Below are 24,584 nucleotides of genomic sequence, written 5' to 3' on the forward strand. Positions count from 1 at the left end.
TTGCCTGGGGTATCAATTAATTTCTCATTGTTTTCTTCCTTACAGTGAAACAGACCATCGTTAACATTTCAGTATTTAATGAAACCTGCTTGAAATGGAGAAATATCAAGACAGCTGACATAGAGGAGATGTATTTAGTAAGTTTCTGAAAGTTGACTTATTTATATAAATGTTGGTTTTGTGTGGGAGGTTTAAAAAATATCAACAAACCTAAAAATCGACTTATAAAACTGTACCTTATCAGTAGAAAATTTTCAGTGACAGTCACAATAAGAAACAAGAAAAGTGCCACTTCTACTGCATATTTGAAGACATAGACTATGAGGAGAGATGAGAAAGCCCTAAGAGTTTCCATGGCCTGGTACAGAGCCGATGTTCAGGCAGTATATGTGGAAGGAATTCTATGGCGTATGCATGTGTGTCTGTCTACACCAGTGTCTCTGAATGTGTTACCTAGAGAGTCAAGGAGACCTTCTAAAGCTAGAAATGGCTGTGAGTCACAAAAAGAAAGACCACGGGACATGCTGCTACTAGAAGAAATTAAGTAGGATGAAAAGATAATCTCTTGGCCTAGGTGCTAGGATGTTGCAGAAAAAAGTGTACCGGTGGACCCAGGATGGAACCCCAGAAGGGAGCAGCAGAGAAAAAAAAATGCTTTCTAGGTTTTACCAGACTTATTGTTGTCATTAGGTGCTGTCAGGTCAATTGACTCATAGCAACCCCATGTGACAGAGTAGAACTACCCCATAGGGTTTTCTTGGCTGCAATCTTTATGGGAGCAGATCACCAGTTCTTTCTCCCACAGAGCTGCTGGGTGGGTTCAAACCACCAACCTTTTGGTTAGCAGCTGAGTGTTTAACCATTGCTTCACCAGGGCTTCTTTCAATTATGCTCTGGATCAGTTAGGGGTACCATTATATCCTTATTTAGATCCTGCTTTGGATCCGAATAAGGGTATAAGGATAGTATGGAGTTTTCATTTTCTTTCTAGGAAATATTTTCGGTCTTGCCTCTGCAGTTTTGCCAACAATTTTTCTCCTTGGCATGTGCACTGTACATGTGAGGACAAGAAAGATAAATTTGTGCCTTTTGTGCATTTTAATTTAAAAATATATTTATTATACTAACCATATCGTAACTACAATATTGATGTTACAAGTCTAATATTTGCTTACTGTTTCTTTTCACTTTCTGAAGAAGCGTTGGAGTCAAAAAAGTGAAGAAGAGAAAGCGCGAGCGAGAGTGGGTAGCGGGCAACATTCAGAGCTATTAAAGGCCAGCGATTCACCCTGTAAGCTTTTTTGTTTGTTTGTTTCAGTTCCACATTTGGGGCCAGAGATGGTATCAGAAGGAATTTGCCCAGGAAATGGTCTTTAATATCACTACCAGCAGCCAGGCCCCTCAGATGTGCTTGGACCTGCATCCAGGTACCAACTACAATGTCAGCGTCCTGGCTTTGTCTTCTAAACTTCCTGTGGCCATCTCCCTGACAACCCAGATAACAGGTAAATCTTGAATAACAGCATTTGGATGAAGGAAGTCACCACAGAGCTGTTGATAGGCCAGGATAAAGAGGAACATTCTTTCTACCTTTATATAATGAACTTTAAGAGAGAGGAGGAAGGAAATGGATTTGAAAAGGGGTGCTAAGAGGCCTGCAGCTGGGACTGTAATGTTTTATTTCTTAAAAAGATTTCTGAAGCAAAATGTTAGCATTGATTAAAGGTCGATTAAATTCCTTCCAGATGTCTGAAAACTTTGAAGTATTTCATACGTCAAAAAAAAAAAAAAAAAAAACCTGTTATTATTTCTTTGTCAGTAACATATGTAATTGGCATTCTCTTGCAAATAAAGAGTAGGTTACTCTCAGGGGGAAATGACTGGCAGACTCACTATTAAAACAACAGCACACCAAACCTGTTACCTTCAAGTTGATTCTGACTCATGATGACCCCATTTAGTGCCCTAGTAAACTCAATTGTATTTATTTTTTCCTCCTTCCTCAAATAAGTGACTCTCCCCCCTCCCCCCACTCCACCACATATACTCCAAGCTAATACTCTTTTGCTTCTTCTTTCACTGAGAAATTAGAAGTAATTAGGTGAGGACTTCCCCCAAATCTCTTACTAAACTTTTTTTTTGCATTGGGGCTTTTCCACTTACTGTTTCCTCTTCTTGGGACACTCTCTCCAGATGGCTGGCTGCCTTATAATCCTTCAGGTCTCCATGCAAATGTCATCATCTTAGAGAGACTGTCCCTCTCCATCCTTTCAAAAATATTCTCCCAATCTCCACCCTATCACTCTCTATCCACCTACTCTGCTTGAATTTCTTCATAGGACTTGCTTTCTGAAATTGTGTTTTTGTTGTCTATTTTTTAAATTTTCTTTCTCTCCTACTAGAATTTGAGCTCCTCAAAGGTACATTTTTTTGTTTCTGTGTTCTACATTGAATCCCCCATGTGTGAGAACAATACTGACAGCACAAAAATAAAGTTTTTTTTGAGTGAATGAATAAGGGGGCCAAGCCATAAGTAGCCAGTGAATGATACTGATATTAAGATTATGGTTAGTCAAGAAGGGCCTAAGACCTAAGCCTGAGACCAGAAAAAATAGATTGTACCTGGCTACAACGGATGACTGCCCTAACAGGGAACACAACAGAGAACCCCTGAGGGAGCAGGAGAGCAGTGGGATAAAAATGGGATGCAGACCTCAAATTCTCATAGAAAGACCAGACTTAATGGTCTGACTGAGACTAGAAGGACCCCTGAGATCATGGTCCCCAGACCTTCTGTTAGCCCAAGACAGGAACCATTCCCAAGCCAACTCTTCAGACAGGGATTGGACTGGACTATAAGATAGATAATGATACTGGTGAGGAGTGAGCTTCTTGGATCAAGTAGACACATGAGACTATGTGGGTAGCTCCTGTCTGGAGGGGAGATGAGAGGGCAGAGGGGGTCAGAAGCTGGTCTAATGGACATGAAAATAGGGAGTGGAGAGAAGGAGCGTGCTGTCTCATTAGGGGGAGAGCAACTAGGTGTATATAAATTTTTATATGAGAGACTGACTTTATTTGTAAACTTTCACTTAAAGCACAATAAAAAAAAAAAATACAGGATACAGATTAAAAAAAAAAAAAAAGGAGAAAGGCCTAAGATAAAAAAGAGTTCACTAAGTTTTAGGTTGGAGGGAGAAGTAATTAATGTTCAATTTGGACTTTCGATTTTATTAAAATAAATAGCTATTCATCCTCTTCTTTGGTCTTTGCCATGTTTGAATGACTTTCATTTCTTATTCAAATGAGTGCTTTACATATATATATATAAGGGAGGTTTCATCTTCATGAGACACTAACCTTGTTCTCTAGACTAAATACAGCCCTAGTAGCTTGAGTTGCCTGTATCTGTGCTTATGGCCACCAGGGGACACTGTTGAGCTGTTTAAGGTCATTGAGACCTTGAAGCTGTTTAATTCATTGAGACCATGACTGTGTTTTCTAACTCTAACCAACTAACAACTAATGCCAAAGATGAAGAAGTTGAAGATTTTAACCAACATCTCCTATCTGAAATTAATCAAACATGCAATCAGAATGCATTGATAATTACTGGTGATTGGAATGTGAAAGTTGGGAACAAAGAAGAAGGATTGGTGGTTGGAAAATACAGCCTTGGTGATAGACATGATGCCATAGATAGCATGATAGAATTTTGCAAGACCAATGACATCTTCATTGCAAATATCCTTTTTTTCAACAACACAAACAGTGACTATATGTATGACCTCACTAGATGGAATACACAGGAATCAAATCAACTACCTCTGAGGGAAGAGCTGATGGAGAAGCTCAATATCATCAGTCAGAACAAGGCCAGAGGATGACTGCAGATCAGACCATCAATTACTCATCTGCAAGTTCAAGTTTAAACTGAAGAAAGTTAAAACAAGTCCATGAGAGCCAAAATACGACCTTGAGTATGTCCCACCTGAATTTAGAGACCATCTCAAGAACAGATTTGACACACTGAACACTAATGACCAAAGACCAGATGAGTTGTGGGATGACATCAAGGATATCATACACAAAGAAAGCAAAGGTCATTAAAAAGACAGGAGAGAAAAAAAAAGACCTAAATGGATGTCAGAGGAGACCCTGAAACTTGCTCTTAAACATAGCATAGCTAAAGAAAGAAAAAAAAAAACCGAACCCAATGCGTCGAGTCGATTCCGACTCATAGCAACCCTATAGGACAGAGTAGAACTGCCCCATAGAGTTTCCAAGGAGTGCCTGGCAGATTCGAACTGCTGACTCTTTGGTTAGCATCCGTAGCACTTAACCACTATACCACCAGGGTTTCCACAGAGTAGCTAAAGTGAATGGAGGAAATAATGAAGTAAAAGAGCCAAACAGAAGATTTCAAAGGGTGGCTCAAGAAGACAAAATAAAGTCATAACAAAATGTGCAAAGAACTGGACTTAGAAAGCCAAAAGGGAAAAAAAGCCTCAGCATTTTTCAAGCTGAAAAAACTGAAGAAAAAATTCAAGCCTCAAGTTGAAATATTGAAGGATTCTATGGGCCAAATATCGAACAATGTAGGAAGCATCAAAAGAAGATGGAAGGAATATACAGATTCACTGTACCAAAAAGAACTGGTCGACATTCAACCATTTTAGGAGGTAGCATATGATCAAGAACCGATAGTAATAAAGGAAGAAGTCCAAGCTGCACTGAAGGCATTAGGAAAAAACAATGCTCCAGGAATTGATGGAACACCAATCGAGATGTTTCAACAAATGGATGCAACACTGCAGGTGCTCACTCATCTCTGCCAAGAAATGTGGAAGACAGCTACCTCGCCAACCGATTGGAAAAGATACATATTTGTGCCCATTCCGAAGAGTGGTGATTCAACAGAATGTGAAAGTTATTGAACAATATTATTAACATCACACGCAAGTAAAATTTTGCTGAAGATAATTCAAAAGCAGTTGCAGCAGCGTATCGACAGGGAACTGCCAGAAATTCAAGCCAGATTCAGAAGAGGACTTGTAATGAGGGATATCATCGCTGATGTCAGATGGATCTTGGCCGAAAGCAGAAAATACCAGAAAGAGTTTACTTGTGTTTTATTGACTATGCAAAGGCATTTGACTGTGTGGATCATAACAAATTATGGATAACACTGCAAAGAATGGGAATGCCAGAACACTTAATTGTGTACCTGAGGAACCTCTGCATAGACCAAGAGGCAGTCATTCAAACAGAACAAGGGGATACTGCATAGTTTAAAAGTGTGCTTCAGGGTTGCATCCTTTCACCATACTTATTCAATATGTATGCTGAGCAAATAATCCAAGAAGCTAAACTATATGAAGAAGAACATGGCTTCAGGATTGAAGGAAGACTCATTAACAACCTGCAATATTCAGATGATACAACCTCACTGAAAGTGAAGAGGACTTGAAGCACTTACTAATGATGATCAAAGACTAAAGCCTTCAGTATGGATTACACTTCAACATAAAGAAAGCAAAAATCCTCGCAACTGGACTAGTAAGCAATATCATGACAAACAGAGAAAAGATTGACGTTTGCAAGGATTTCGTTTTACTTGGATCCACAATCAACACCCATGAAAGCAGAAGTCAAGAAATCAAATGATGTACTGCGTTGGGCAAATGTGCTGCAAAAGACCTCTTTTCAAGTGTCGAAAATCAAAGATGTCACTTTGAGGACTAAGGTGTACCTGACCCAAGGCATGGTATTTTCAGTAGCCTCATATGTATGCAAAAGCTGGACAATGAATAAAGAAGACCAAAGAAGAATTGATGCCTTTGAATTATGGTGTTGGTGAAGAACGTTGAATATACCATGAACTTCCAGAAGAATAAGCAAACCTGTCTTGGAAGAAATACAGCCAGAATGCTCCTTAGAAGTGAGGATGGCAAGACTACATCTCACATACTTTGGACATGTTATCAAGAGGAACCAGCCCTTGGAGAAGGACATCATGCTTGATAGAGGGCCAGTGAAAAAGGGGAAGACCCTCAAGGAGCTAGACTGACACAGTGGCTGCAACAATGGATTCAAACATAGCACAATTGTGAGAATGGAGCAGGACTCGGCAGTGTTTCGTTCTGTTGTACATAGGGTTGCTATGAGTTGGAACCAACTTGATGGCACCTAACAACGACCAACCAAAAAACCAAACCCACCGCCATCAAGTCTATTCTGACTTATAGCAATCCTGTATGACAGAGTAGAACTGCCTCATAGGGTTTCCAAGTCTGAAATCTTTACCGAAACAGACTGCCACATCTTTCTCCTGTAGAGAGGCTGGTGTGTTGGAACTGCCAACCTTTCAGTTAGCAGCTGAGTGCTTTAACCATAGCACCACCAGGACTCCTAACTCTACCCTATTTTAAAGAAATTCAAACTTTAAAAAAGCATGAGTAAGTTTTTAAGATCTTATGAAAGAGTTTAAAAAGAAAACCCCAAGCACCCCCATTATATAAAAGACGGAAAAAAAGGGAACTTCATATGTTGATGTGAAGAGATATGCCTGGTTGCCTTAGATGTGACTTTGTTTCAGTAAAATCATGAACTTTTAAATTTTTCAAGAAATGTTAGGTTAGGGATTTGGGCTTGGAAAACGCAGTAGTTGATTTCCCAGAAGAAAAGTGAATGGAATTTCCCTTCTGACTGTCTTATGTTAAACTAAATCTTACTGATGGGAACAGAATGAAACAAGTGCTTTAAATACATTGCTGACCTCAGAGGAAAGTGAAAGTCCTAAGAATGTTGAGGGACAGAGGCAAGTGTTTCAATGAAAGCCAGGAAGAGGGTGCTGGCAAGAGGGGGCGGGGGGGGCGTGGCTGGAGCTCCCGTGTATGGCGTTTTACTCTTGGTTACTGTGCTTCCTCAGGTGCTCAGTGATTTGCATTCTTCAGAATAATCCCACCATTCACATCCCCTTTACAACAGGGTGAAGAACAAACTATTTCATCCTTGATGTAGTCTCCAAAGAGCCAGAAGAGCTTTCAGACATTGATTATGCTATTTTCTAGCATCAATCTAAAATCTTCAGGGCAAAAGTTTCTTCTCATAGGGAGAGGGAAAACACCAGAGAGGGAAAGAGGGGGAGATGCTTTAGTTACCTAATGCTGCTATAACAGAAATACCACAAGTGGATGACTTTAACAAAGAGAAATTTATTTTCTCACAGTCTAGGAAGCTAGAAGTCCAAATTCAAGGTGCCAGCTCCAGGGAAAGGCTTTCTGTCTCTGTCAGCTCTGGGGAAGTCCTTGTGATCGATCTTCCTCTGGTCTAGGTGCTTCTCAGCACAGGGACCCCAGGTCAAAGGACACACTCTCCTCCTGGTTCTTCCTTCTTTGTGGTATGAGGTTCCCCTATCTCACTGCTTGGTTCTCAATTTTGTATTTCAAAAGAGATTAACTCAAGGTACAACCTAACGTTATAGATTGAGTCCTGCCTCATTAACATAACTGCCTCTAATCCTGCCTCATTAACATCATAGAGGTAGGATTTATAACACACAGGAAAATCACATAAGATGACAAAATGGTGGATGATCACACAATACTGAGAATCATGGCCTAGCCAAGTTGACTCATGTTTTTTGGGGACACAATTTAATCCATAACAGGGGAAGAGAAAGAAAGAGAGAAAAAGAAAGCAAATTCATGCATGACTGTAAAGATAAACCAGGCCACTTAATACTACCAAACATGGTCATCATTTGAGGTTGGAGTTTTATTATGGAACCAAAAATGCTAGAGGAGAAAAGGGGGTAAAAAAGATGTAAAGGACACCATTCCTTTCCATGTCAACTTTCAGTATGAAGACAGGCAACTTCTATGGGAAATTTCCCATCTCTAAGATTACAGCCTAGGAAACCCTACGCAGCAGTTCTTCCTGTCCTATAGGGTTGCTAGAAGTTGGAATCGACTTGACAGCATGCAACAACAGCTGTATTCATAATAAGAAGAAAAGAAAGTACTTTTTCAGATTAGAAGAACTGAAAGCACAGGTATGCCCCAGGCATTGTTAGACTGCCACTTGAATAGCGGGATCCAATCTGGACAGCTCTGATTCCCCCTTCATGACTAGGGACCCCAGTCCCTGCCTCCAGCACCTCCTTTCTTACTACTGGTGTTCTCAGAAAGGACCAAGTTGTCTTGATCTTCTGCCTTAGGCTTCGCTTCCATGGTTGGCTATCCACGAGCCATCCGAGGACACTGCACTCCTGTGCCCTCAGTGAGAGTACCATCCTCTCTGGCTGGACCCAACACCGCACTTATTCCTGGACGCCCCCTGCTCCCCAGGAGGCTGAAGTTGCACCAGATCGTGGGGCAGAGGTCAGGAGAGGGACTGGCCCTCCCCAACTGTTTTCTACTTTGTCTAGAGCCTCTCAAAACCTTTCAAGGGCACCGATTCTTCGATATCTGGAGATCCTGGTGGTACGGTGGTTAAGGGCTCACCAACTTGAGCCCACAAGCGGCTCCGCAGGAGAAAAGACCTGGAGCTCTGCTTCCATGAAGATTTCAGCCTAGGAAGCCCTGCAGGGCAGTTCTATTCTGTCCTGTATGTCGCTATGAGTCAGAATCGACTCGCAGTACACAACAACAGCAAGAACAACATTAGGACAGGCTAGCGGGGGGCGGGGGGCACATAAGGCATTTCCTACCTCCATGGTCAGCCTATTTGTCTTCTCCAGAAATCTCCAAACTACTTTCTCAATGTGTGGGGATAAGTGTCTTTCAACTCCTCTCACAGAATCCCAGCTTAGGTCCCACTGAGACAAGATGATATGCCTTGGTGGAAAGGGGCTGGATATGTTATTTTCTTGTATTAGCTTTAGCCTTTATAAAACATGAACAGCAAGGTTTCCTTAAATCAGAAGCCTAAAAACCAGGGTTTCTATGTGTAGCGGAGGGGTGAGGGGCATGTTGAACCTTAACAATTCAACAACTGTTTGTTGATTAGTTAGATACAAAGACCTGTACTAAATGCTGAGGGCAGGAGCGGATTATCCAATCGGCAAGGCAAGCACAGTGCTTACCTTGCTTACCAGATCATCTGTACGAACAATTTCACATGGGTTTCACCATGTCTTTAATTGAAGATGTGGTGAAACCCATGTGAAATTGTTCACTACAGATTTATAAGTAAGCATAAGTAAGCCCTTGCTTACTGGGTAATCCTCCCTGTCAGGGATTGTGAATTTGAAAAGAGGTTTTGATTCTGTAGGAAGGTGCTGTGGGGTTGAGAGAGAGATAGATGCTAGCCATAGCTAGAAGCAGAGTCTTTGATGTGCTGAAAAAGTGTTACATTGTTCATACAGATGGTCTGGTAAGCAAGATAAGTACTGTGCTTACCTTGCCCATTGGATAATCCACCCCTGGCTGAGGGGATTTAAAAATGGAAAGAAAATTGTCCCTTCTCCCTGGGTCGTCACAGTCTCATAACTGTATTGATGGTGGAGATCTATCTAGCCTTGGGATATCTGATTATTTATAATGTAAGCTACCATTTTTTTCTGTTACCACCAATTTCAATTTATCATGATTTGGGTGTATCTGGGTAGGTGCCTGAGGATATGGAAAGAACCATCATGATGCCTTCATTTTTCTCCTTACTACCTATTACAGAAATTTCAGAAAAGTTGCATTGTACCAGACTCAGGCAGTGGAGTTGTATTTTAATTCCTCGTGTTTACTTGAAGTTTCTAGCACAAGGTTCATGTTTGTTTAGTTTTAGTGCAGATAAAATTTTGCTCTGCTTTTGGTTCTTTTTATTCATTTTGGTTGGTTTTGTTGCTGTTGTTTTGCCAACTCATGGTGACCCCATGTGTTACAGAGTAGAACTGCTTTAAAGGGTTTTCTTGGCTATAATCTTTATGAAAGCTGATTGCCAGGCCTTTCTTCTGCAGAATTGCTGGGTGGTTTTGAACTGCCAACCTTTAGGTTAGCAGTCGATCACAAACTGCTTGCACCATCCATGATCGTTTGGTGCATTTTAGATAAAGGAATTTTCACTCATTCATATTTACACTACCTCGTTTTTCTTATTGATTTTAATAGTTTGTCTACATTAGTGATATTAATCTTTTGTTATACATAATTATAAAATTTCCCCCCAGGTTATTTACTCTTTCATTTTCTTGTTTTGATATATTTTTTGGCATTAGGTATTTTAAAATTTCAAGTAATCAATTCTATTTTTTTTTTTTTTTTAGTTTTATAATTTCTGCCTCTGTTGTCATGGAAGGTCCCAAAAAGCCTTTCCCACCCTGAAATCAGATCAGTTCTTATTCTCTGATATTTTGCATGCTTCTTTGATAGTTTTGATTTTTACATTTAAAACTTAGACCCATTTGGAATTTGTTTTGATATATGTATGGTATGAGACTAAATAATTAAAAAAACAAAACAAAAACAGTTGATGTCACATTGGTTCTGACTCGCGGTGACCCCATGTGTATCAGAGTAGAGCTGTTCTCCATAGCACTTTCAGTGGCTAATTTTTTGGAAGTAGATCACCAGGCTTTTTTCCAAGGCATCTCCGGTTAGACTCGAATCTCCAGCCTTTTGGTTAGCATCTGAGTGCCCTAAACATTTGCACCTCCCAGGGATTCTGAGGCTAAATTTACATGGCACATTTTCTCTAAATGATAAGCCAGTTTCCCATCACCTTTTGAAATACTACCCTTGTCACATACTATATTCTAATGCATTTATTTGGGTCCATTTCTAGACTGCCTAGCTGTTCCATTGCTTTGCCTGTTCTGCACCCGCCCCTTACAATTATTGTAATTTTATAATATTTAATAGTTTGTAGGGCACATTCTCCTATACTACTTTTCTCCTTACTTCTCCAAGTTTTCTTACATGGTAGCCCTCAGCGTTTTCCTTTGTCCTTTGCTTCTAGCAGTGGTTAAGAGCTACGATTGCTAACCGAAAGGTCAGCAGTTTGAATCCACTAGCTGCTTCTTGGAAACCCTATGGGGTAGTTCTACTCTGTGCTATAGGGTCACTATGAGTCAGAATTGACTCAACAGCAATGGGTTTGGTCTGGTTTGGTTTTGGTTCTAGCACAGCCATGGATAGTGTCAACACCTAGAAATGGTACTAAGGGTCTCCCTTCTGGGTCCTCTTCCATCTCAGGGTGACCGGACCACATACATTTCCTAGCTGGACATGACCTCTTTCTTGTCTTGGGTCTGATTGGGTTTAAATCTGTAATGAGGCTAGTGGAAAGGAGAACGGATTTGCTAAGGACAGCAGCTTGGGAGACAGGAAAGAGCACCTTGAAAAAAATGCCTAGAATGTAAGCTTATTTAACCTCAAAATGTGATTAAGAACCAGCCTAATGAGTTTCAGGCATGTACATTAGAGAGAAAAAGTAGACTGTTTAAAATATAAGGTGGAAAAGGTCTTACACAAGCAGAGCAGAGCCATCCAGAGGTCACATGTTGTTTGAACCATCAGGAGGCCTTAGACAAGCAGAACATAAAACCATCCAGAAGTCATGTGTTGTTTGAATCATCAGGATGATAGTGGCACACCGAGACCTGCAGAATGATACTAACTTGCAAAGGGCCAGGGGCAGCCTTCCCGCGCTGTTCGGTGGGTCCGCCTTCTTGGAGCTGAGCGAGTGCTTTGTTCTGCTGTTACCAAGGGCTAGGAGAAACTGGGTGGTTTAAAAGGGTAGCCAAGAGATTAGACAAGCTAGAATTATTAATCTCAGAGAAGAGTAAACAGAGGAGTAATTTAAGAGAGCCTGAGGAGGGTTCTCACACAGAATAGAGTGACCAGTTAATCTCCTTCTGGGCTGAAAACAGGAAATGTGTGATTAAAAACACTGATTATACTGTGATAATATGATCACAAATGCAAGGGCATTTCAGTGACAGCGTGAAGTGTAGTAGTTTTTAACAATGGAAGGGGCACATACCCCTGGGGGACAAGGAAGGGGCTTTTCAAACTAGCTTCCTCCTCTCCCCCATCACTGCTTCAGAAACCTATCTGGTTGACATTCTTGGGTGTGTCAGTTTTGTGGGCTCTGGAATCTCTCCTTTTGGATACCTCTTGACAGTGTAGACTTTTAACTCCTCCGTGGAAGGCCTTGACTGTTTTTGATTCTTTGATAAGCTGGGTCTGTATCAGGTGACCTTTTAGGCTCCCAGGTAATCCCACAGGTATATGAAAAGCATAATCTACATGACCATATCTGGGTGACTTTGGAAGAAATTCTAGATTTAACATTGTTTAACAAAAGCTGTGGAGTCCCTAGGTGATACAAACTGTTAAGCTTCTGACTACTACCTCAAAGGATGCTGGTTCAAACCCACCCAGAGATGCCTTGGGAGACAGGTCTGGCAGTCTGTTTCCAAAAGGTCACAGCCTTGAAAACCCTGTGGAGCAGTTCTGCTCTGTACACATGGGGTCGCCATGAGTTGAGATCGACTCAACAGCAACTAACAGCAGAGCTGTAGAGGACTCTCATTCTTCCACCTGGTATGAAATGCCTGGGTCTCCCAGTGGTCTACCCGTGGCACTCGTGTCTTCTCGGTGCATCTGTACTATCCCTCTGGATATCAATACCCATTCCTACCTATGAGCCGCCCATATCACCACAACAGAGATTGCTCCTAGACTCTGGACCTGTATTTCTAACTGCCTGCTGGTTAGTTCCGCAAGCACTTCAAACTGAACAGGTCCAGAGTGACTCTGGACCTTCATGAATGACATCACCATTGACTCAGTTGCTCACACCAGGAGCCCAGATTCCTTCCCCTTTCTTCCCTCCTGCCATGTTCTGTCCAACTCTCTCCTGAGTATCTCTTCCATCTGTCCCCTCTTCTCCCCTCTCAGTGTCATCACTTGCTTCAGACCATAGGCACTTCTACCTAGATTATTGGACAACCTGTGCTCTTGCCTTTTTCCAATTCATCCCCCAATCAGCAATCTAAATTGTATTTCTAAAATACAAGTTGGCTGAAACTCTCTAAATGACTCATGATTTCCGGGACCTCATATATGACCTACCCCTGTAACCTCACTGCCTGCCTCTACCCTGCCAGAACTCAGCATTTCAGCCATAATGAACCACTTGTAGTTCTGTCACTGCTCACTCCCTCTCTTTTAGCTTGTGCCTCTGCATATGTGTGTTTCTGTATTGGGTGGGCTCGTCCCCCTGCCCTTGGTCAGGTGTTCCCCCTCTGCTCTCCCACAGCACCCTCTGTATAACTTCTTTATAGCTCTAAGCACCACCTGTTATAACTGTTTCATCTATGAGACTTTGAGCTCCTGAAATGCAGAAACCATGTCTTCCATGGCTTTTTCCCCCTCAGCCTAGCAGGGTACCTGCTGCATAGAGGGGGCTATTCAATGTGCGTTGAGTGGGGATATATGATAACACACTTGATGTTGTTATTGTTGTTGTTAAGTGCCATCGAGTCAGTTCCGACTCATAGCAACCCTGTGTACAACAGAACGAAACACTGCCCGGTCCTGCGCCATCCTTACAATCGTTGTTATGCTTGAGCCCATTGTTGCCGATCCATGATCATCTACAGGGCCTGTGGCCAGAAGGGCTTTGGAGCACTGTGGATGACAGCCTCATAAGAACTTTATGGGACAGGGGAGGGCCATTCCTCATAGAAAAAGGGATTCTGAGCACATAAAATAAATATATGAAGTATGTAATGTATAAAAGGACATATACAGACTGGAGAATCTCAGGCGCAGGGGATCCTGTCTTCTGAGAGTTCTGCAATTACAGGTTTACAACTATACCTGGTCTCTTCCAGGCTTATCCTCCTTCAGCTTCCTATTCACTCAGCAGCTCCCTTCTCCAGCCCTGACATAGAGACAGTGCCTTGTCTTCTGTTTTTTGTTGCTACCTCTTGGCTCATGAGGAACAGTATTACAGACCCTGACTCAGTCATGGTCCCCTGAATAGTGTTTCCTGTGTACTAGAGCTGGGCAGGCACTAAACTCGTTCTGCAGCCTCTCTTCCTGGGGTCTTTCTTGAGTCTCTACTCATTTCTTCCCTTTGAACACCTGTTAATTAAGGGAGGCTTGGTCTTTTCCATCTCTGCACCTCTCAACCTCTGTTCCTTATGATCTCTAGGGATAGCAGCATGGGATCCCTTATTCTTTCAGGAAATCATAATTCTAGGTTTTCAGTTTTAGGCTGTAGTTTTTTCTCAGGCAAAATGAATACAAGCAATGTCATAACATGGTAGTGTGGCAAAGCTGACATTGGAGTCAATTGACCTAGGCCCCAAACTTGGCTCTTCTAGTGGCGGGCCCAACCAGGGCTTCGAACCCGTTCGGTCTAGTTGGACCTGCTGCTGAGAATTTGCATTTCCACCCCAGATATACTGAATCAGAACCTACGTTTTAAGAATATCCCCAGGTGATACTGAATTTATACAGAAGAATCACGGGGGATCTTGTTAAAATGTGGGTTCTGATTCAGTATATCTGGGGTGGAAATGCAAATTCTCAGCAGGGGTTTGAACCAGACCAAACCAGTTTAAAACCCCACTTCTTACATTAAAGCTTTCCTGTTTATGGCCCCCATGAGACTGTTTTCTCTGTGCTTTTACTTGTTCTGACCATTCCCTTTTCTTCTTTTTAACATGCTTTCAGAGCCTCCCCTTCCAGAAGTGGAATTTTTCATAGTACATGGACGGCCTGTACCACCCCTGAAACTAAGGAAAGCCAAGGAGAAAAATGGACCTATCAGGTCGGTAGCTGTCCTTTGCCCAGTGATACCCATAGAATTTTTTGGGATCTTTGGTTTGAGTGAGGAAGAGACATCTGCGTGGGCTACCGCACTCAGGTAGTTGGAGTGATGTGGTAAAAAAAAAAAAAAAAGACAAAAACCAAACCAGTTGTGTCCAGTCAATTCTGGTGACCCCATCATGTGTTTTAGCGTAGAACTATACTCCATAGGGTTGTCAATGACTGTGATCTTTTGGAAGTAGATTGCCAGGCCTTTCTTCTGAGGCACCTCTAGGTGGATTCAAACCACCAACTTTCCAGGTAGTGGCCGAGTTAACCATTTGTGCCACCCAGGGACTCAGTGTAGTCAAGGCCTTTTTTGTGTCCTGGGGCACTGACTGGGCCTCTAATCCCAACCAGCACCCTTCCAAATGAATAGAGAGATTTCTGAGGGATCAGAGAGAGACATTTAGGCAGCGTAACTGAAGAAATTAAGCCAACCATACAATGGAATATTATTCAGCCATAAAAAATAATGAAGTTCTAATACATGCTACCACATGGATGAATCTTAAAAACATTATGCTGAGTGAAATAAATCAGACAGAAAAGGACATATACGATCCCACTTATATGAAATATCTAGAATAGGCAAGTATATGGAGACCAAAGTTTACTGGTAGTTACCAGGGGTGGGTGGGAGGGGGAAGTGAGGACTTATTGTCAAGGAATGCTGAATTTATGTTAAGGAAGATGAAAAAAATTGGAAATGGATAGTGGTAATGGCTGTACAACATGATAAATATAATTAATGTTACTGAATTGTATACACAAAAATGGTTAAAATGGCAAATGTATTGTTATATGTATTTTACCACAATAAAATTTAAAGAAAAAATTAAAGTGAAATAAGACATTTTCAGACAAAAAAGAACTTAAGTCCGTTCATTTGGTCATCAGACAGGCATTACCTGAGTGTCTAAGACACGTTAGGCATTATCCTTGGCAGGCACAGCTCCAAGTAGATCCTCTAGTGATGGTAGGTCAGGAGCATCGTTCCACTTACAAAAGACAACATATGATATGGGGTGGGTGTAGTGGTTTCTGAAAGGGTCATTTGGACAGTTCTTTTTATTCATTCATGTATGAATTATGGGCAAGACAGTTCAGTTAATGACTGCTTCTGGATTCCAGATAGTATTGTTGTTGTTCGGTGCCGTTGAGTCGGTTCTGACTCATAGCGACCCTGTGTACAACAGAATGAAACACTGCCTGGTCCTGCACCATCCTCACAATCATTACTACGTTTGAGCTCATTGTTTCAGATAGTATTCGGGTGAAATTAATTTATCTCCTTTGGAGGAATACGTTGTGTTCAGTTAAGCATTTTATTCACAAAAGTCATCATAGGTTTAGGAAAGTAAAATTATCCCTGTTTTAGAGAGGAAGGTTAAGGCTTGCCCGGAGAGATGAGCAGCTTGCTCATGGGAACAGGTCCGGTAGATGACAGTCTCTTGACTTAATTTCCATTGCCTTATGTCGTTCTCGACCATTCAGTCTAATGATCCTTCAGTACAATCAAGGTAAAAATATGAGATATTATAAAATTATAAAAGGAAGTCTGGGGATATCATCTATGTGTCCATTTATAATTAAACTTAGGTTTGTTCTGCTTTTTCATTAGTTTAAGTTGAGTAAAAGCCCAAAGGGTTTTCCAGGAATGGGCGTTGAATAAATTGCTACATTTTTTGAGTCCTGATAAGTTACTGGAAGGCTTGTAATTCTGTTACTATACGGAGAACAGAAGGTACAGCATCACTGCCTGAGAAAATTTGTAAGAGCAAAAGTGCTATTTAAGCCAAATGATTACATAAGGCAAAAAGAAAAGCCAAATGACCGTCTACTCTTATGGCTGTGTGCTGGCCAAGGCCTCCAAAACAGGAAGTGGAGATCTGTGAGTCATTCAAGGGAGGGTGGTGGTGAGAAAGAGGTGAGAAGGCCTTCCAGAACAGTAATGTTCCAAACAGCCACAACTGCTTCCCTAATGTCATCAGGGCTAACTACCAGCAGGCGAGTAATGTTTCCTGGCCCTGACTACCTGATTTGAGCTTGGCTACTTTGTGCGTTGTTGTGCTGCAAAGATGAGGGCAGTGGATGGAGGCTCATGGTAGAGAAGGGGCCCTGAGACCCAGGCCCCCTTTCTGCACTTGCTGATCATAGGCAAATGAGACAGACTATTGCTTGCCTCCCTTAATGCTAGGGTCTCCCACACTTGCCAAATTATAGGAATCGCCTGTGCTTTATCAGCAAAACAAATTCCAGGACTCTACTCCTGGAGATTTCAATTTGGCAGGTCTGGGATGGGGTCTGAGGATTTGTAGAATTCCTCAAGCAACATGGGTGATTATGATCAGGCTAATTGGGCTAACTACTTTATGTCCCTTGGATGGTGCCTCCAGCAGGCAAAGTGCAGAAGCCAAGGGGTTCAGGGGAGCCTTGAACACCACCACCTGGCATGGAAAGATGAGCAGGATTGGTAGGTATGCCCATAGACAGCATGGACCTGCTGCAACATTGACTTCCCTACCTCAGGCCATGGCTCATGAGTGTGTCTTCAGGTTTCTAATAGGGCTCCGAAATCATTGGACCCAGTTCGAACCCTTGCTAATAATTTGCATTTCTAACAAGTTCTGTTAAAAATTTGCATTTCCACTCCAGATGTACTAAATTAGAATCTACAGTTTAACAAGATTCCCAGGTGATTCTTATGTATAACTTCCTGGAACCTTGTTAGAAATGCAGATTTTCAGCAGGGGGTTGAACTGGATGAACCAGTTTGAAGTCCTGGTTTCTAGGCAGTTTGTGGTTACAGGTGCTCCCTTGCAGGCACTGGGTATACTCAGTAAATGTTTGCTGGTCCTGGTGGTGACCACTTGTCGCTCTGCAGGCTTTACTTTGTCCCTTTTGTAGAAAGGCCTTTGCTGAAAGTGAACCCAAATTTTGTGGAAATCAGGGCCCCCAAGACACCTGGGAGACCCCTGCATTTCCTGCTCGTATCCCTGGTGTTTGGGAGCCTGAAAAGTGGAGAGCTTCCTTGACCTAACACTTGCTAGGGGTGTAGGCTTCTCGCTACTTAACCTAGTGATTGTGAGCTGTTAGGAAGCAGGAGATGGGGCATTAGGAGTGTGGAGCAGGAAGATTCAAGTTTCCCAGCAAAATAGAATTAAGTGGCATAATGAGTTTTGGAAATTACCCTGATCGTATTCGATGCTGATACATGCTTTCCCTCTTTACCGAAATTTGAACTCGAGAAACTTTAATGGAGAGCCAGTCATAGCCAAAGAATGGTGCAAGGATACAAGAGTAAATCACTGAAGACCCTGCTATCAGATCTGATAGAGAAAGCTGACGTTCACTTACTGTGCAAGTGGCAGGAGACAAGTGCTGAATAGATGGCAAGGGAAAGGAAGGCATGATTTCTTTTCATTGCATTTTAATTCTTATTTTCTTTGATGGAAGGTTTTCTAGTTGGTGGGATAAACCACAATAAAACACAACAAAAATGACACCTGATTGTTAGTGTGTTTCTATGTCTACGTTTTGGGAACAGTTCCACAACGACCATATGACATTTTACCTTGCTGGCTGTTTCAGGGTGTTGTCAAACCAGATTAAGGCATAGTGACTTTGCACTCCTTGTTTTTCTTTTCATGTGAACCTTGGTATCAGTCTGTGAACTGGAGGAAATGTAAATCACATGAGTTCTTTTTTCGGGGGCCCATGTGATTGACGGGGGCCTTTTTGCAAACTTACCACATTAGCTCTTGCACACAGTCTGCCTTCATGTGACTGCTAAAGCCCTTCCACAGCCAGGCTTTATCTGACCATGTGAAAATCACTGATTAGATTAACTTTATGCCACATAGACATAGGGTAGCCACACATGCAGCAACTTTTCCCAGCTGAAGGGGATGCATTGGCGTCCATCTGCAGCTTGAGCTTGGAGAGGTCCCTTATGCAATGTCACCTGGTACTAAATAACACCGTAGGTAAGAAGTGAAGAAGAATCCCTTGACTGTTACAGCTGTCAGACTATAAATCCCACATAGGCAGGGACTTTTTCTTGTCCAGTATTGTGTTCCCAGTACCTAGAAAAGTGCTTATCTCATTGAAGATGCTCAATAAATATGGAAAAAAAAAATGATTCTTTCCAGACAAGCAACAAATAGACATTTTTCTTTTTTCTTCTAGTTCGTATCAGGTGCTAGTGCTTCCACTGGCTTTTCAAAGCACATTTCCTTGTGATTCCGAAGGGGCTGCCTCGTTTTTTAGCAATGCCACTGATGCTGATGGATACGTGACTGCAGAACTACTGGCCAAAGATGTTCCGGATGATACCATTGAGATACCTATTGGAGACAGGCTGTACTATGGGAAATATTATAATGCACCCTTGAAAATAGGAAACAATTACTGTATCATATTACGAATCACAAGTGAATGGAATAAGGTAAATATCTTTAAAAGCACTCGTGAACTCTATTTTCTTTTTGACATGAAATTTAAATGTTTGAACATTTGCTTCCCCACTATTTGCAATTAGACATTGTGTGCAATAACCATGAAAATGTGTTTATTACTCTTAATGTTGAATAATTTCATTTATGAAGAATGGGCAGGTGAAATGTTTAATGTTGGTAGATATTCTGAACTTCCTGGGGGACATTGTTAGACCTGTGTTTGGACTGACCTGATTTCAGGTCTTCCTCTTAAGCTTCACAGAATGCCCTCATTTTATGGCGCTGCTAAAACCTGCATTAGAGAGGAACACCTAGAACTCTGTCAACTTCCCCGTACCCCTGCCAGGTTGCTGCCTTCCGTCATTCTCCTAGGAAGCAGAAGGGAGGGGTAGACTAAGCACAGCACTGCCCTACCTTCTATTCATAGCACATCCTTGACTATAGCATAGGCCACACTCCCCTCTGCCCTGGCCTTAGAAGGGCTGTGGTTCTTCCAGGGGTAGTTCTTTCATGAGATATAACCTGTTGCCGTCGAGTCAATTCCTACTCATAGTGACCCTATAGGACCCTTAGGACTGCCCCATAGTGTTTCCAAGGAGCAGCTGGTGAATTTGAATTGCCGACCTTTTGGTTAGTAGCCGAGCTACTGTGCAACCAGGGCTCCTTCATGAGACACAGAACTAAATGTTCATCAGATAATGAGTAAATATAATGAGCTGGACAAGTAGACTAGCAAGAGCTGGATCAGTCAGCCAGGGATGGAAGATCTTCTGGAAAAATCACTGTGATGGCTGCCTTAGGACAACCCTGAATTTATATGGGTCGTTAATGGGCACTAGAAAAATTATATTTATATTAAAACATCTCTTGACTGGTGAATTTAAGGAAAAACTATGTAGCCATCTTCAGTGTAAGGTTTATCACATATTTAAAATTGAGATACACTGGACCTAAATCTAATGTGCCATCATCATGCTTGACATAAAACCAATGGTTACTTTTAAGAATGTGCCTAAGTAGCAAAAGAGACCTGGTAGTGTTTTGTGACAATAATGTAGGAATTAAGAACTAGAAAGTTCAAGCCCAGAATATATTGCCCTGAACTTGTTCAAAAGGTTTTATAACATAGAGAAGGACTTCTTGCTAGAAAATTACCTCGAAAGCATGGCTTGGAGTTTCTCCCCTTAGACCTAGCACTGGCAGTACAGCAAGAGTACAATTTAGAGATTGCTCAGAGAGCTGCTGTCCCAGATTAAGGTTTTAGTCTGGGAGGGAATGACGTTGAACCTTAGGATAATAAGTCTAGTTTATAGGTAACTTTCCTGTGATGTCATTGATACCTCTTTATCATATAGCTGAGCAGAACATGTGCTTGTTCTTTGGGATACTGAAGGAGATGAAGGGGCTTTGAAAAATTTATACTTGGACTTTATATTTGAATTGCAATTACTTCCCCTGTGGGTTTATATACATATATTAGTGTTACAGTGGTGATTTATTGCTGATTCTTGTTGTTTCTAGGCCTTTTCCATAATAGTGGATTCTATAAAAATTGTACGTCAAAGGCGGGGGGGTGGGGGTACAGGGAAGAATAGCACAGTTGGAAGATTCACAAGTGACAAATTTACTAGAAAAGTTATCTCCTGTCTCACCTTATGTTTGTTCCATTGTTAGGACACAGATTTTGAAGTGATGCTGATTCAGGTGATAGGTGACCATTTGGTACAAGCTTTCCATCTAGAAAGCCAAAAAGGGACAGTTGAATAATCCCATGGGTTTCTCATTGCTTGCGCCTGAGGCCTGGGCTCAGCCTGCCCAGATGTTCTTCCTATTGGCCTTCAGATGACTCTGCTCTAATGAGCTGCTCAATTGGGAGAGGCTAAAAATTGGTCGGGTTTTCACTAGGGTAGACTTGCTATGAGGTTCTGGGATCCTGAGTTGTAATTTCTTGAGTGGAATTGCCTTTTGGAACCGCAGATACCAATGGGGATTTGATTTCGAGTAGGAACCACTATCATTCTACCAGTTATTCTGGCTCAGTCCCTCTCCCATCTTCAGACCCATGGAGTTTTCCTTTATAGTCACTTACAATCTCTTCTTTGAAGACCCTGGCCTCTGCTCTGGTCTGGGTCCCTTTTCCCTATTTCAATACCTCTTAAATAGTAAAAAAAAAAAAAAAAAATTTTTAAATAGTCTTCCTGTCAAACTCATCATGCATACAACCCCAAGCTTAATCTTCCCAAATCCATTTCTAATTATTTTACAACTCCTCCTCTAAAATTAAATATCTGAAGCCCTGGTGGCACAGTGGTTAAGTGCTGTGCTGCTAACCAAAAGGTTGGTGGTTCAAACTCACCAGCTATTCTGTAGGAGAAAGAAGTAGCAGTCTGCTTCCATAAAGATTACAGCCTTGGAAACCCTATGGGGCAGTTCTACTCTATCCTATAGCATTGCTGTGATATCCTCCAGAATTGACTGGAAGGCAACAGCTATTCAGCTTCCTCTAGGGAGTATCTTATTGAATCTCATCATATACAATAATCTACAATTTCCTAACAGAATAATATGCACATAATAAAGGTGGGGGTGGAGAAGAATAGAAGGTGTTTTATTTTCAATCAAGTTTGTGGGTCTCCTCTACCATGGATGAGATTTTATATACGCTCCTTTTGCTTTCTTATTGGTTTTTGGCTGTAATTTGGGTAACTGAGTTTGCCATGTTCTTGTCATCCAGATCTCATAGCCTTGCTTATAGCATGCATCACTCCTTGCTGAACCTCAGAGTCCTTTTCAAAGTAGTTCTCCAGAAAGTCAATGCTCAGAACTGGCAAAGAAAATCAAAACTTACAGCTACTCCTTTTGTTTACTCACAGCATGTGTTTTCTGAGATAGTGGAAAGCAATAGGAAGTGGTCCTTAGGATGGCTGTTCTGTTCCCACTGTCCTTGAACACTGGGTATGAATCATAAGATGTTAGAGCTAGATCCAAACCAAAACCCAGTGCCATCGAGTTGATTCCGACTCATAGCGACCCTATAGGACAGAGTGGACCTGCCCCATAGAGTTTCCAAGAAGCGCCTGGCAGATTCAAACTGCTGACCCTTTGGTTAGCAGCCATAGCACTTAACCACTACACCACCAGGGGTTCCTAGAGCTAAATAGGACCTTAATAATTGTCTAGTTCAAATTAAGAGAGAAAAAAGCTGAAATTCGAAGGGCTAAAATTGTGTTATTTAAACTAACACCATGTTTTGCCAAGTTAAACGTGTTGGTATGTTTTCCTTTATAGGTGAGAAGATACTCCTGTGCAGTTTGGGCTCAGGTGAAAGGTAAAGCCATTTTCTGCCTAAGAATGTTGTCTTTATTTCTTCCTGTCCAGTCTGCAGCATTGAACTTATGTTAATGAGATATCTTTTTAAATTGTCACAAGTGACAGAAACCCAACTCATACTAAACCAAACCAAATCTGTTGCTGTCAAGTCAATTCCAACCCATAGCGACCCCAGAGGACAGAGTAGAACTGCCTCATAAGGTTTCAAAGAAGCAGCTGGTGGCTTTTAACTGCAGACCTTTTGGTTAGCAGCTGTATCACTTAACCACTGCACCACCTGGGCTCCCAATTGGTACTAGCTTAAGTTTTTTTTTTTTTTTTAAGCAAAAAGCAGCGCTTCAAACCAGTTCAGTCCAGATCACCCCCCTGCTGAGAATTTGCATTTTAACAAGATCTCCAGGTGATTGTTGTTTATACATAAGCTCTTGTTAAAATGTAGATTCAGATTCCGTATATCTGGGGTGGAAAGGTGAATTCTCAGCAGGGGGCTGACCTGGACCAAACCAGTTCAAAGCAATAGCTGGAAAGGATGGGGTGGTGGTGATGGAAGTAGAGGCTATGGAATCAAAAAAAGAGCCATACCACCAGGACTCCAGGAACTGGAACTTGAAACTCAACACCATGAGTAGGGCTCCCCCTGTTTTCTCTGTCAATCGGCCTCACTTTTTTCTACTAGAAAAAATGTGGTGGGGGGGGGCAGGCACCAGCTGCGCCAGCTTAGCAAGTCCAGTGGTACCTTAGTCATCTAGTGTTGCTATGACAGAAATACCACAAATGCGTGGCTTTAACAAACAGAAATTAATTTTCTCACAATTTAGGAGGCTAGAAGTCCAAATTCAGGGTGCAGGCTCTAGAGGAAGGCTTTTTCTCTCTCAGCTCTGGAGGAGGAGCCTTGCCTCTTTTAGCTTCTGCTCCTGGGTGATCTTCATGTGGCTTGGCATCTTTCTTCCCCCATCTCTGCCTCCTCACTTCCTTGTGAAATCTCTTTTATATCTCAAAAGAGATTGACTCTAGATATACCCTACACTGTCCTGTCCACTAATGTAACAAAAAAAACCCATTCCAAAATGGGATTATAACCACTGATATAGGGGTTAGGATTTACAATATGTATTTTGGGGGGACACCATTGAATCCGTAACTAGTGGGAACAGAAAGTTTTTCGATTCAGGGAAGGATTCTTACTTCCTAGATTAAGTGGCCATTCTTGGGTGAATCAGTGTTAATAGGGAATAGGGTACTCTAATCGGCCACCTTGGGTCTTGTGGTTACTTGTATAGCTGGTCAAGGGCACAGCAATGTGATTGACAGCCCCACCATGGTTGCACTGAGAGGAAGCAAGATCCTCATCAGTAAAAGGGGTGCAGGAGACATGTTGGCGAACCAAAACAAGGCTACCGAAGTCCATTACCTTCCACTATTTGGCAGCTCAGCCTGTGTACGCACATACGCATGTGATAGTAAGAAAAACATCCTCCATTAAGATAATGGAACTATCCCAGGTACAATAAAAAATTGAACCCCAGTGGAAGACACTTCAAAGGCAGTTCTGTTACTGCATCCAGCTTCAAAACCAGAATTTCTGGGGATGATATGTTCCTCTTGATCAGATCCAGATGTGTTTCTCATGATCTGTTCGGCAACCTATGACTAAACAGCAAATTTAACCATTCCCAAACCACATTTAATATCAAAGAGAAAACTGGAAAATAAATGATCTCATTTAGAGAGATGGAAAAGGGAAAGCCATATGCAGTGGCCACAGGCCCATAACAATGACCACAGCCTGCTGGACAGGAAAAGCAAGCATTCTAGCTGGCCTGCAGCATAGGGGATCACTTAGTCAGTCAATTTGGCTGCCTTGGGGTCTATCCCTTGTCCATTATCCTCCAAAACCATATCTAAGAAATACAGTGAGAGGGGTCTCTTTGGAGTGCCGAACAGTTTAAGCCTTCTACTTGACATTGGCAGA

At 41.9% G+C, this 24,584-nt stretch overlaps 1 protein-coding gene across 5 annotated transcripts in view; it reads left to right on the forward strand.

Annotated features, from left to right (window-relative positions):
• Positions 1 to 24,584, forward strand: part of SUSD1 (sushi domain containing 1) — a 223,587-nt gene that overhangs the window by 100,651 nt on the left and 98,352 nt on the right. For 3 of the 5 annotated variants that reach the window (XR_010323050.1, XM_064291611.1, XM_010587741.2), the window contains exons 11-15: positions 46 to 137; positions 1,319 to 1,505; positions 14,688 to 14,784; positions 19,014 to 19,272; positions 22,571 to 22,610. Coding sequence is in view for 2 of the 5 variants with exons in the window: in XM_064291611.1 (XP_064147681.1) it covers positions 46 to 137; positions 1,319 to 1,505; positions 14,688 to 14,784; positions 19,014 to 19,272; positions 22,571 to 22,610 (675 nt within the window). In the remaining 3 variants the exon portion in view is untranslated. The remainder of the gene's footprint in view (positions 1 to 45; positions 138 to 1,318; positions 1,506 to 14,687; positions 14,785 to 19,013; positions 19,273 to 22,570; positions 22,611 to 24,584) is intronic. The other 2 variants (XR_010323052.1, XR_010323051.1) reach the window with 1 other exon arrangement.

This window comes from Loxodonta africana, chromosome 9, assembly GCF_030014295.1.
Source record: "Loxodonta africana isolate mLoxAfr1 chromosome 9, mLoxAfr1.hap2, whole genome shotgun sequence".
Lineage (NCBI taxonomy): Eukaryota > Metazoa > Chordata > Mammalia > Proboscidea > Elephantidae > Loxodonta > Loxodonta africana.